This window comes from Panthera leo, chromosome E1, assembly GCF_018350215.1.
Source record: "Panthera leo isolate Ple1 chromosome E1, P.leo_Ple1_pat1.1, whole genome shotgun sequence".
Classification (NCBI taxonomy): Eukaryota; Metazoa; Chordata; class Mammalia; order Carnivora; family Felidae; genus Panthera; species Panthera leo.
Window position 1 is genome coordinate 46979462 of NC_056692.1, and position 12421 is coordinate 46991882.

The 12421-nt window shown below is 42.5% G+C and overlaps 1 protein-coding gene across 4 annotated transcripts; it reads right to left on the minus strand.

Moving 5' to 3' along the window:
* Positions 1-771: 771 nt before the first annotated feature.
* KPNA2 (karyopherin subunit alpha 2) lies at positions 772-10911 on the minus strand. Of its 4 annotated transcripts, none has more exons than XM_042916167.1 (11): positions 10823-10911; positions 9411-9487; positions 9101-9238; positions 7053-7141; positions 5983-6251; positions 5396-5490; positions 5030-5293; positions 4117-4350; positions 3675-3857; positions 1983-2132; positions 772-1120 (listed from the first exon to the last, which is right to left on the minus strand). In XM_042916167.1, the coding sequence occupies exons 2-11, from the start codon at positions 9483-9485 to the stop codon at positions 1028-1030; spliced, it is 1590 nt and encodes a 529-aa protein (XP_042772101.1). In that variant the 5' UTR covers positions 9486-9487; positions 10823-10911; the 3' UTR covers positions 772-1027. The 4 variants fall into 4 exon arrangements, with proteins under 4 accessions (XP_042772101.1, XP_042772099.1, XP_042772097.1 ...); XM_042916165.1 differs by having other exon boundaries at positions 9411-9508; positions 10819-10911; XM_042916163.1 differs by having other exon boundaries at positions 10819-10908.
* Between the last annotated feature and the right edge of the window lie 1510 nt (positions 10912-12421).

The window sequence follows — 12421 nt, forward strand, 5'->3', positions numbered from 1 at the left end:
TCCAGACAGTATGGGAGTATATGGGAATTAAATTCAAGAGGACATTTAGACCCCCACTCCTTACCAATTAAACACAACTTCTGGGTAAACTTTCCCAGGTGACGTCAAGGCACAGCTTTGAAACCATGTTCAGCCCTGAAGTTTGGGAGGAGTGAATTCCACTTCTTGCTCCAAGAGACTTGTGATTAATTTTATTTTTTTTTAACGTTTATTATTGGGAGACACAGCATGAACATGGCAGGGGCTAAGAGAGGGGGAGACACAGAATCTGAAGCAAGCTCCAAGCTCTGAGCTGTCAGCACAGAGCCGGACGCGGGGCTCAAACTCACGAACCAGATCATGACCTGAGCCAAAGTCAGTCAATTAACCAACTGAGCCACCCAGGCACGCCTAAATTTATTGTTTTTAATCCCATCTCCCTGGCCAGTGAGATTTAAGGAGATACTGGCTGAGGGCTTCTGGGAAATTTTGTTCATTTTTCTGTGAGAACTTCTGAAAAATTCTTTTCTAGCTGGTGTGTAGAGGGTATGAAGTCTGGAAGCGCCAACAGCCATTATTTACAAAGCCGCAACCTAGAACAAGTGGGAACTCAGAAGTGGGCGGGGAAAAAGTGATCACTCCTATATCCTTGATGACATCACAAACCTCACACCAGGCAACGTCTCCAACCAGAACCACACCTCTGGTTCGTCACATTGGTTTGGCTGGATCACCCTTCATGTGCAAGCTTAAGGACCCCAAATTAGAAAGCAGTACACAGAAACGGTGAAGTAAAGAAAAGGGTGGAATTTAATCTTTATTTACAGGACACTGCAAGATATGAGATTCCACAGAGAAATAAGAAACCCACCGAGAGGAGAAGCTTCATACAGTTTGTACAGTTCAGAACTGTTCAAGTATAGTTTCCATTGTAAAAAGTGCTACAATAACAAAACACATTTAAAAAGAGTTTAGTAGAGAAAACAGTAAGACAAACTTCTACCAAACGTAGTACACAACAAACAACTTTATGCCTCAGCTGTACAATCTAAAAGTTAAAGGTCCCGGGAGTGCCATCCTGAACTTGGAATGTGTAGCTTTCAGAGGTAGTTTCTGGCACAACATTTTGATCTTCTTCTTCCTGGAAGTATTAAAAAAACAAAACCAAACAATATAGTCCCGCAAGTATGGCACATTTCTAAGCAGCAGCCTGCCTAGAAGTCTGTATTTACTCCTAAGGTCCTCACCTACGTTACCCCTCTAATCAATCCTATAACGTATTTCAGTATTTCAAATAGTGATCGCAGAGCTGCTGAAAACTTGCCAATTCAGGAGTGCCTGGGAGAAGAAGATTCTGAATGGATTCAGGAATGCTACCACAAGAACAAAAAAAAAAAGAGAAAAAAAGATTTTCTTCCCCACCCGCCACTTTCCAGGAGGAAATGAAAAGGCTTATTAACTCCTGAGTGTGGTGATGGGGTTAGGCCCCTTCTCCATCAACTCCTACACAAACTTACTCTCCAGACATTCTAAAATCCCTATAAAGCTATTCATTTGAAAGTACAGTGGTGATTTAAAAAAATTTTTTAAATCTCTCAAGATATGATCATCAAGCCAAATATTTGAGGAGCAAACATATACATTATGTCCTACTCACACAGTGATATTTTGCTAAATTTAACAAGGTCACGAGGCTCATTTAAAAAGTGTAAGGAGGGGCGCCTGGGTGGCTCAGTTAGTTAAGCATCCGACTTCAGCTCAGGCCATGGTCTCACGGTCTGTGAGTTCGAGCCCCGCGTCGGGCTCTATGCTGTCAATTCATAGCCTGGAGCCTGCTCCCGAGATTCTGTGTCTCCCTCTCTCTCTCTCTGCCCCCCACCCCCCATGCTCTGTCTCTATCAAAAAATGAATAAATGTTAAAAAAAAAAAAAGTAAGGAAAAAATCTTATGGGCTTGACTTTGTGTATTTTCCAACTTCTTGTTAACACTACCCTGTTACTCACCTCTACAGAGAAATACTTCTCAATCAAGTTTAATGAAGCTTTGTACACAGACTCATTTTCATGGTTTTGTAGAGCTTCAATTTTGTCCAAACCTCCGCATTCTTCAATCATTATACTGAGTTTCTCAGTTTCACCTAGTTTCTCAGCAGCCTAAAAAACATTCTCCGTTTACTTGAATTTACTGAATGTTCCATTTTAGTGATAAAAACAAAGTTTATGATTGGCTGTTGATATATGTATCAGACATACACTTGGAAGTTCCTGCCAATAACCCTATGAGATCATTTTATCTCCAGTTTACATTTTTTTAAAAATTCAAGGTGATCAGGTGCCCCTCGGTGGCTCAGTCTGTTGAGCATCCAACTTCAGCTCAGGTCATGATCTCATGGTGTGTGAGTTCCAGCCTGGCATCGGGCTCTGTGCTGACAGCTCAGGGCCTGGAGCCTGCTTTGCATCTCTGTCTCCCTCTCTCTGCCCCTACCCCTCTCGCGCTGTGTCTCTCTCTCTCTCAAAAATAAATAAACATTAAAAAAAAAATTTTTTTTTAATTCAAGGTGATGAGATCTGTACTTGCTCTCAGCAGCTACTTCTGGAGATCTCAGAGATCTTCCAAGTAGTTCTCAGTAATTTCTTTGCATCAAAATCATCCAGGCAAATTTAAAAATGACACCATATCGGGTTGCCTGGGTGGCTTGGTAGGTTAAGCGTTCGACTTCAGCTCAGGTCATGATCTCATGGTTCGTGGTTCGAGCCCCGCGTCAGGCTCTGTGTTAACAGCTCAGAGCCTGGAGCCTGCTGTGGATTCTGTGTACCCCCCTCTTCTCTCTGCCCCTCCCTGCCCCTTGTACTCGGTCTCTCTCTTGCTCTCTCAAAAACAAACATTAAAAAAAAAAACAAAAACAAACCACTACATCCAGGTTCAATTGATCTTTGATGGGAACCGAAAATTACTGTTTCATAAAAGCACCTCAGATAACACCAAAGTGTAGTCAAGGCGGAGAACCACCATCTAAGGGCAAAGATGGCCTATGCTGCATAAAAACAAATTTCCCTGAATGGATTATTTGCTGACATCAAGAATTTATTAGTATAAAAATGACATTATGGCCTTTTTTAAAGTCCTCAAATTAGAAGATAAATATTTACAGATGAAATAACTTACTTTCTTCAAAATAACTTAGAGAGGGCTTGGGTAAGGGAAAGTAGGAAAACAGGCCAAATGTTTACAAATTATTTATGCTGGATGATGAATACACCAAGTATCACCATTCTAGACTCAACTCTTTGTAGGTAAAATTTCCATAATCAGAAGTCGTTAGGTAGGACCTACCTCCCACCAACCACTGTGACTAAGTGCCACACGCTAGGTCAATTAGGAATGGAATCAGAAAAAAACCAATTAGATAACTAAGTCATCAAAATCTAATTTCACCAAAATTCAGTAGGATATTGGAGAATTAAAGATTCTTGACAAATTAGATGGGAATGAACAGTGTCCACATACGGATTTGATTTCAATTCAGGTCATCCACTCAGATCTCTTATAATCCCTTGTCACGTCTTACCAAGAGTGTGGCCCACATTAAAATAGCCTTTCTAATTCTGTGGCCTACTAAGTAAACTTAGCTGCCCTACCCTGAGTTTAAATCACTTATCATCAAGCCCAAATTCCAATGCTACCTTAACACCTACCTGAAAGATGTTTGAAATGGCATCCAGAATAACCAGAATGATTTTGGTATCTTTTGCAGTTAAGAGGTTCATCAATGGTTCTATTATGCCACAGTGAACGAGGTATACAATCTGCTCCACTGTTCCGCCACTCGTATAGTTGGTCACAGCCCACACAGCTTCCTTTTGTGTCTTAAAGTCTGCCTAATGAACATAAGGAAACAAGTTTACTTCAGAAACGATTGTAAAACTAAAATTCCAGAAGTATTGTTTTAGAAAAACAAGGACCCAAACTACCAACTGATTCCATCCAACCTTAAAGGTAAGAGGTCACTGGCTACTATTTAGCAAAGAACTAGAAGCAGAACCAGCACTGGCACATCAAGAATCTTATCAAGCACAGCTCTACCAAGTGTCCATCCGTAAATACTAACATCCTTCGATTAAGTTAAGACTTCATCACCTTAGAGAGAACACCAACGAGGAATGGAACTAATCCATGATTCACAACTTGCTGTATCTGGTCCTGGCGACCAGCTGTGATGTTTGACATTGTCCACGTAGCTTCCTTCTGAATATTAGTTTTGGGGTTCGTTAGTAGGCTGGGAAAGACAGCAAGTGCTCCCGCATCTATTACAACCTGAGTCTGTTCATCTGTCCCAGTGACAATATTTCCTATGGCTCTTAGCGCAGGAGTCTGAAAAGGAAATGCAGATGCCAGCTGTTAACTTTTATTTTTTCAGCACTGCTCCGAAAGTCTATACCCCAAAGGTTTTGTCAAGTCAGAGCCTCATCATGGCCCTAAAATAGGTAATATGTCAGTATCAGTTTATTAATTGACCATGCTTATGTTTTCTATTCTCATCTAAAAGTTAACAACTGGGGTGGGGGGATGGGGTAGGGAGGTGCCTGGGTAGCTCAGTCACAGTCAGTTAAGCATCCGACTTCAGCTCAGGTCATGATCTCATGGTTCGTGAGTTCAAGGCCCACGGTGGGCTCTGTGCTGACAACTTGGAGCCTGGAGCCTGCTTCGGATTCTGTGTCTTCCACTCTCTCTGCCCCTTTACCACCCACACTCTCAAACATAAATAAACACTCTCTCCCTCTGAAAAATAAACATTAAAAAAAAACTTAATGCTAACAACTGGGGCACCTGGGTGGCTCAGCTGGCTGACTGTCCAAATCTTGATTTCAGCTCAGGTCATGATCCAAGTGTCATGGGATCAAGCCCCCCATCTAGCTCCCCAGGGAGCGTGGAGGCTACTTAGGAATTCTCTCCCTCTGCCCCTTTCCCCTGGTCAAGCTCTCTCAAACTAACTAAACTAAGCTAAACAACCAACTAACTAACTAACTAACTGATAAAGTTAATGACTTACCACAATGGGCAATTCAGTAGCTCCTAGAAGCTTCACAAGTTGGGGCACAACTCCTGTTTTCACGACCATCTCAATCCGTTCATTTGGACCATCAGTAAGGTAGGAAATGGCCCAGCAGGTATCCGCTAATACTTCTGGATCATCATGATGCAGAAGACGAACTAAGGTAGGCAGAATCTGCTCAACAGCATCTAATGGGGGTGCAGGATTCTTGTTGCGACAAAGGTTTGAAAGTGTCCAAGTAAGGTTCCGTAAGTAACCACACTGAGGGGAAAGAAAAATGCAATGAGAGGTCCTCTGTATTTTGAGGAGATGGGAAAAACTGGAATCAAGAAGCGAGTAACCGGACTTATGTTAGTAACTTACTGCTAAAGAGGACATGTCAGGAACAGCAAGGAGAGCCAACAGCGGGTCAACTGCACCATACTTGATAACCAAGTCTCGGAAAACTGAACCATCACCTAAACAAAGGCAAGGTTAATTTGTAACTATTTTTCTAGCACCATTAGTGTACAGTGACTGAATGGGTCTTAACACAAAGACAACCCTGGGAAATCCCTAACTTACTTAGCCACCACTTTCACCCCTGATAAGCATGGGAAGCAAACAAACTTAAATCTTAACACACAGGTCACTATTACTTATGATGAGCCACTTCTTCCAACCTCAGTAGGATTAGAAACAATCAGTCAAGAGAATTTTAAATCTGGGGCGCCCGGGTGGCTCAGTCGGTTAAGCATCCGACTTCAGTTCAGGTCACGATCTCAAAGTCAGAGAGTTCGAGCCTTGCCTTGGGCTCTGTGCTGACACCTCAGAGCCTGGAGCCTGCTTCAGATTCTGTGTCTCCCTCTCTCTCCCCCTCCCCCACTCACGCTCCCTCAAAAATAAACAAATAAACATTAAAAACAACGAAAAAAAACTCTCTTAAAAAAATCTGTTTTAAATCCAAGTACCTGCAATGTTTCCTAGAGCCCATACAGCTTGCTCACTGATGTGGGCATGGGAAGAGGCCAACAGAGAAATGAATGCTGGGATAGCACCTCCATCTACCACAGCCTTGGTCTGTTCTGATGTACCGGAAGCAATGTTAGTGAGGGCCCAAGCAGATTCGAACTGAATGGGGCTACAATCAGTTCTGCCCAAGAAGGACACAAATTTTGGAATCAAACCAGCTCGGATTATGTTGTCTATGGGAGGCTGTTTTTCCCTAGAAAGCAGTTTCCTAAGGGTAAGCAAAAAGAAAAATGAAAGTTGAGGAGGAATAACAAAAGTTTGTGTAAAAATCGATTTAAAATGCAATTCAAGAGTTTAGAACTATAGATAACCTTTTAAAGTCATGCAATAATGTTGAGATACCATGGAATTTAAGAGGAGATTAACAGACTGGTTGCAATGGTGCTACCCAGGTGGTGTCTTTAACTACCTTTTATCCAAAATTGAAGAATTACCAGTAATGGAAATTAGCCTCTTCGCTGCATCCGCGGAAACTACTTTAGATCTTGTCACTTTAAAATTTTGGCAGTCTGACAGAATTACACTACCAGTGGGGTGATCTGTGTTTCCCTAACTACTGGTGAGGTTAAACATCTTTTCCTTCATCATTTGTCACTTGGATTTTTGAGCACACTGTCAAACTATAGAAATTATTAATTCTGTTACAAATGTCACAAAATACTTGCGTTTGATGGAAAGTGAGTAAAGGCACCATTCTAAATGCACGTGCCAATCCCACTTACTGATTCCTTTCTCTGACACCACTTTGAAATGCCACTTTGACAAAACTTTGTAATTTACTTAAAAGGTATGCCAAAAGGTTGACAGTGATTATCACTGGGGGTGGGTGGGACTTGAGGCAATTACAAAATTACAGTTTCACCTACGGAAAGACTCTAATGAAATCAGGCTTTTGGCCAAGTTAACCTTTATTTTACCCATGCCATCTGTCTCTTTCCCAATAACAACAAAAATCTAAAAAGGCTGGTATCTTAGTGATGTCATTCATGCTATAGCCGAAAAGACTTACCTAGCAGCTTGAGTAGCCTGGAGCTGGCTTTCCAAATTGTTGCTATTTATGCCTTTGACAATGTCATCAACAGACCAATTGACAGTGCCCTGCAAGGACAATGGGATCAATTTTGCAAATTATCATTTTTAAGATTAAATATAAACAATAAAATCTCTACCTGGCACTGTGAAGACCTTTTCTGTGAAGACCTTTTTAAAATCAGTTACTGTAAGTTTAGACTTATGCGGAATTGTGGCCGTTAACTAAATATCCATTATTTTAGATGTAGAAGAGCACTCAAACTTGGTATTATGAATCCCTGGAATCTCCAATTATGGAGTATTAAAGCATTTTGTCACTAAAAGAGGAGACTGTGAACAATCTAGTAAATTAAATTAGAGCAGTTTGGACGTTGTTCTACATTAGTCTCAATCACCCACATTCAGATACGCTGTCAGGGAGAAAAGGATGCAGTTATATAGGCAACGTGCTAGGAATTTTCTCATCTAAGCTTATAATCTATGCATTTCCACAGTACAGTGCTACAGGAATGGCTCATGTTGTGAACACCACAGAAGAGCTTGAGAACCAGTACTATAGTTAACTCAAAAAGACAGTGCCCCTTTTTCCATAAGAGCTTACAACTTAAGGGAAATGTGAAAAACAGACACCATAAAATAAGTGGCAAATATACACACATTCACTCTCCATTTGTGATGCACGGCTGGGGTGCTATGCGAATTCTGAAAAGGGGACATTTTTCCTATCAGGTTGATCAAGGAGTGCTGTAAGAAGATAGGATTTGAATATAGTACTCTACAGACAGCACATAGATACTATTTCATGAAAAAAAAACATTTGGAGCTCTAAAGGAAAGCATAATGTAAAAAAAGCAGGAAAGTTCCCAGTATCTTTTAAAGATAAAAAAAAAGATAATCTGAAAGTCTAAGATGGATCGAATTTACAAAAATAAACCTTCCAGGGGCACCTGGCTGGCTCTGTTAGCGGAGCGTGCAACTCTTGATCTCGGGCTTGTGAGTTTGAGTTCCACGTTGGGTGTGGAAATTACTCAAAAATAAAATCTTAAAATAAAACTTCCAAGAATATGGATTTAAAACTACCAAAGTTTTTGAGGTGTGTGGGTGACTCAGGTTAAGCGTCCAAAACGATTTAGGTTCAGGTCATGATCTCACACTTGGGGAGATCAAGCCCTCGTCAGGCTCTGCACTGATAGTACGGAGTTGCTCGGGCTTCCCTCTCTTCCTCCACGTCTCTCCCACAAGTGCATGTGCGCTCGCTCTCTCTCTCAAAATAAATGTTAAAAAAAAACCTACCAAAGTTTTTTCAGCAGAGAAATAACAAGTCTAAACAGTATTTCAAGAATATTTTTAGGTATATAGTGTGTGGCATAGAATGAAGGAAAAGATAAATTAGAAGATCACTGAAGATATTGCAGGAGAGGGGCACCTGGGTGGCTGAGTCAGTTAAGCGCCGGACTTCGGCTCAGGTCATGATCTCGTGGTTCGTGAATTCAAGCCCCTCATCGGGCTCTGTGCTGACAGCTCAGAGCCTGGAGCCTGCTTCAGTTCTGTGTCTCTCTCTCTCTGCCCCTCCCCTGCTCATGCTCTGTCTCTCTCTCTCTCTTTCTTTCAAAAATAAACGTTAAAAAAAGTTTTCTTTTAAATATCTCAGGAGGAAAAACATCTGAACAAAGATGGTGGAAAATACAAAAAATAGAGAACATCCAAAAAATTGGAAAACGATTGGTTCTGGACACACTAACTTTCATTTAACACTGGAATGGCCAGTCAAGGTACCGAACTGGTGGCTAGAAATGCAGGGAAACCTCAAGGGAGTTTAGAGCTAAAGGAGACCTTGGAATCAGTTATGGAGAGTGGGCAAGAAAGAAGACAACTCATTAGAATTACTGACTGGGGACAGAAAAAAAGATCTTCGCAAAGGTGATCGTTAAAACCATTAGGCTAGGAACGTTATTTAAATTTCTAAGAAAAGCACCATATTGATCTTCTGAATCGACCATAACTCATAACCTACTACATACTTACCTGGTTGTTGCGGTTTTCCTGCAGTGGGGAAGTTGCGTCATCAGGAAACGAGCTTACGTTTCTCCTTTTCAGCATCTGGTCATCCTTCTTAGCTTTCCTCAGCTCCACGTTAACTTCTATTCGGCGGCGCCTCATTTCCTTGAAAAAAGATACACCACTTCACCTATCGTCTTCACCTATCGTATCAGTTCTTCTGGCCAAGTGAGAGCGCTTATTTCAAATTTCCTCCAAGTCTTGACCCCTTCCCAAGTGTCTTTGCATTAAAAAAAAAAAAAAAAAATAGCATAGGAAAGCAACGGAAGGTACTCACTGTACTGTCTTTCCCCTTGTTCTTGAATCTGTTAAGGCGGGCAGCTGGTGAATTAGCATTCTCGTTGGTGGACATGGCTGTGAAACAAAGGGAGAAAGCTAGAAGACGGAGGAAAGGAAAGATTTCTCCTTCATCATTTTGCTTCGTCAGTAAGAGGAGCACCAACAGAATCATCAGGCATGTATTGCATCCACACTTGTCTCTTAGAGGAGCAACTTCCTCCTTCAGCACTATGAAGCACTGAAGTGGCCAAACTGTAGTGGTCCCCTCCCCTCCCGAGGGCTGAGACTTCCTGGAGCGCGGCTGTCCATCAGAAACAGAGCGCAAGCTGTATAAATTTCAATTTCCAGGTCTGCATTTTTCAAAAAGCAACAAATGAAATTAATTTTCACGTCTTATTTAACCCAACACACCCAATATATTCTCATTTCAACGTGCTATAATATTTCGAGCCATTGAGATATTTTACACTTTCTCCATACTAATCCTCCGAAACCTCGAAATCCTGTGCGTACTTGAAGCTTACAGCATATCCCAATTTGGACCAGCCACTTGGGTCACTGGGCAGTGCAATTGGACTATTTCAATTAAATAGTTAATTGAAGACAAAGTAGGAGAACTGAGCTCACAGTTAAAACCAATGTCCTAGGGGAAATAAATCCAATATCCATCCTCTGGAGGCTCTATCTACTGTTTTTAAGTGGCCAAAACAGGCACATTCTCCACACTTGAAAATTAAGGAGAAACCTGGCTCCTCATTACACTACGGAACCTTCCCTAAACATTTCCTGTCCACACTGAAAACTTGAGACGCAGCTGTCCACCTTCAGCATCTCATTTCATTTCCAGGAATTTCGAGTGAATGCACTTAATTAGGCGGATCTCAACTGTGCTTCATTCAGACTGAGATCTTCAAGAGCAATCGCCAAAAAGCGCCAAGTACAAGTCCCCCTTACAATTTGTTAGCTTTCGTTCCGTGTTCTTTGACGAAACGGTGTCACAGCCCGCCCTGGGCCTACGTATTAAGAGAGAGTTCTTCCAACTGCCACCCCCATCGCCAGGCCCTGCCCCTGCCCCCCACCCGGGAAGACGCAGCGGGGAACGGGCGGAGGAGGGGGCCGGGCCGCCTCCCCGGACTCCAGCCCTCGGGCCTCACCGATTTGCCGGGCCGCGATGCGCAAGGGCTCTCCGCTGCGGTTCGCACAGCCGCGGCGCCCTAAAGCCCAAGCACTCGCATCGCAAAACAGCCGCTTCGTCAACGAACGACGCCCCCGAGGCCTCGTCAACGAGGGAGGCCAAAGCCAGGTCGGGCGTGTACTCGGGCCCTCCCCTCCCGCCACCCGCAAGCGGAGCGCGGCCCGCAGGCCTGCCGTTATCGCTCCGGCCGGACCCCGGCCCGAGTTCGTACCTACACGGCCGGCTCAGGATTCCACAAGAGGCGGTGCGGGGCGCGCAGGGTGCAGGTCAGCTGCCCTGAAAACGTCCACCACGGCTCAGCCCAAAGACGGTGTGGCTCGTGCTGCCGGCCGGCGCGATTTAAATTTCCCGGTGTCCCCGCACTCCGATTGGCTGGTTCGAGTCTACGCCGTGTGCCCATTGGCGGATTTGAAAAACACGTTAGGGGGGTTGGTCATAGGGCCAAGAAGAAGAGAGGATAACATCGCGAGATATGGGAGCGGCCGGGCAATCCCAGAGCACTTTGCAGTTCGGAGAGGAAAGACTCCAGATCCCAGCATGCAGCGGGCAAGTTCTCCGCCCTGCTTTGGCCCGAACCTCGGGTCTTTGCAGGGAGATTATGCAAGTGACGTCGCTCGCTGCTCGTTTGCCTGGGCGGCTGCTTCAACCAAAACACCACAAATGATTTCCAAAATGATTCCCTTTAAAAACCTTGACATAGAGGAGGTAGATTAAAAAAATATATATCTTGATATAGAAACATACCGCTATGCGTTTTTTCCCTGCTAGGACACAGAAGGAACTTGGCAGGGGTTTCTGACCATTATGGAGAGAAGGGATAAGGCAGGCTTGTGTTACATTTTTTAGTTTTAATTTTTTTTAGCTTGTGTCGTAAAAGACTGCATAGAAGCCACAACTATGCTAACAAAAGGCTTTGTATGGCTTTTTCTTCAGACACTCATTTATTTTTAAATAATTTCAAATACAGAAGAATTACAAATCTTGATGCAGATTTGCCAAATTTTAACATTTTGCCACCTTTGCTATTTCTCTATGTACACACACGTGCATGTGTGTATAATACATGTATGGCTTTTACATTAACTTTCCAAACTATTTGAGAGTAACTTTCAGAAATCATGTCCAAATACTTCAGTGTGTATCTTCTCTTTTTTTAAGTTTATTTATTTTGAGAGCACAAGAGGGGGAGGGGCAGAGAGAGAAGGGGAGAGAATCCCAAGCAGGCTCCACACCATCAGCACAGACCCGACTTGGGACTCAATCTCACAAACCATGAGATCATGATCTGAGCCGAGATCAAGAGTCAGTTGCTTAACCTTCTGAGACACCCACATCCCCCTTCAGTGCGTATCTTCTAATGACATTCTCTTATATGACCACATCACAGTCATCAAATTCAGGACAAATGAATTTTTTTTTTTTTTTTTTTTTTTTTTTTTTTTAGTAATCTCTACACCCAATGTGGGGCTCAAACTCATGGCCTAGAGATCAAGAGTCACATGCTATCCTGGCTAAGCCAGCCAGGGACCCCAGGACAACTGAACTTTGATGCTATCATTTATTATATAGTCTGTGTTCAAGTTTTGACAATTGTTCCAATGTGTTCTATGTGGTATTTTACACATTTCTGAATAACACGTTTGCATTCTTTTGCCGTGTACTTTTTTTAAAAGCATCGTGAATGGTTATCAGAGCATCAGAATTAAATCTTTTTGGTTTTCTTTCTGGAATTTTTTTTTTTTTTTTTGTATTCTTAAAAGGGTGTTTTTAGAAATGTTGTACTGGTTTATTTTTTAATATTAATAAATTCACTA

Bases quoted from the DNA above. Each gene is read 5' to 3' on its own strand.
- KPNA2 (XM_042916167.1), bottom strand. From the start codon at position 9,485: ATGTCCACCAACGAGAATGCTAATTCACCAGCTGCCCGCCTTAACAGA. The intron at 6,252-7,052 runs GTAAGTCTTTTC...GCTTACCCTTAG, and splicing joins CAGGCTACTCAAGCTGCTAG to GAAACTGCTTTCTAGGGAAA. The intron at 5,294-5,395 runs GTAAGTTACTAA...CTTTCCCCTCAG, and splicing joins CTGACATGTCCTCTTTAGCA to TGTGGTTACTTACGGAACCT.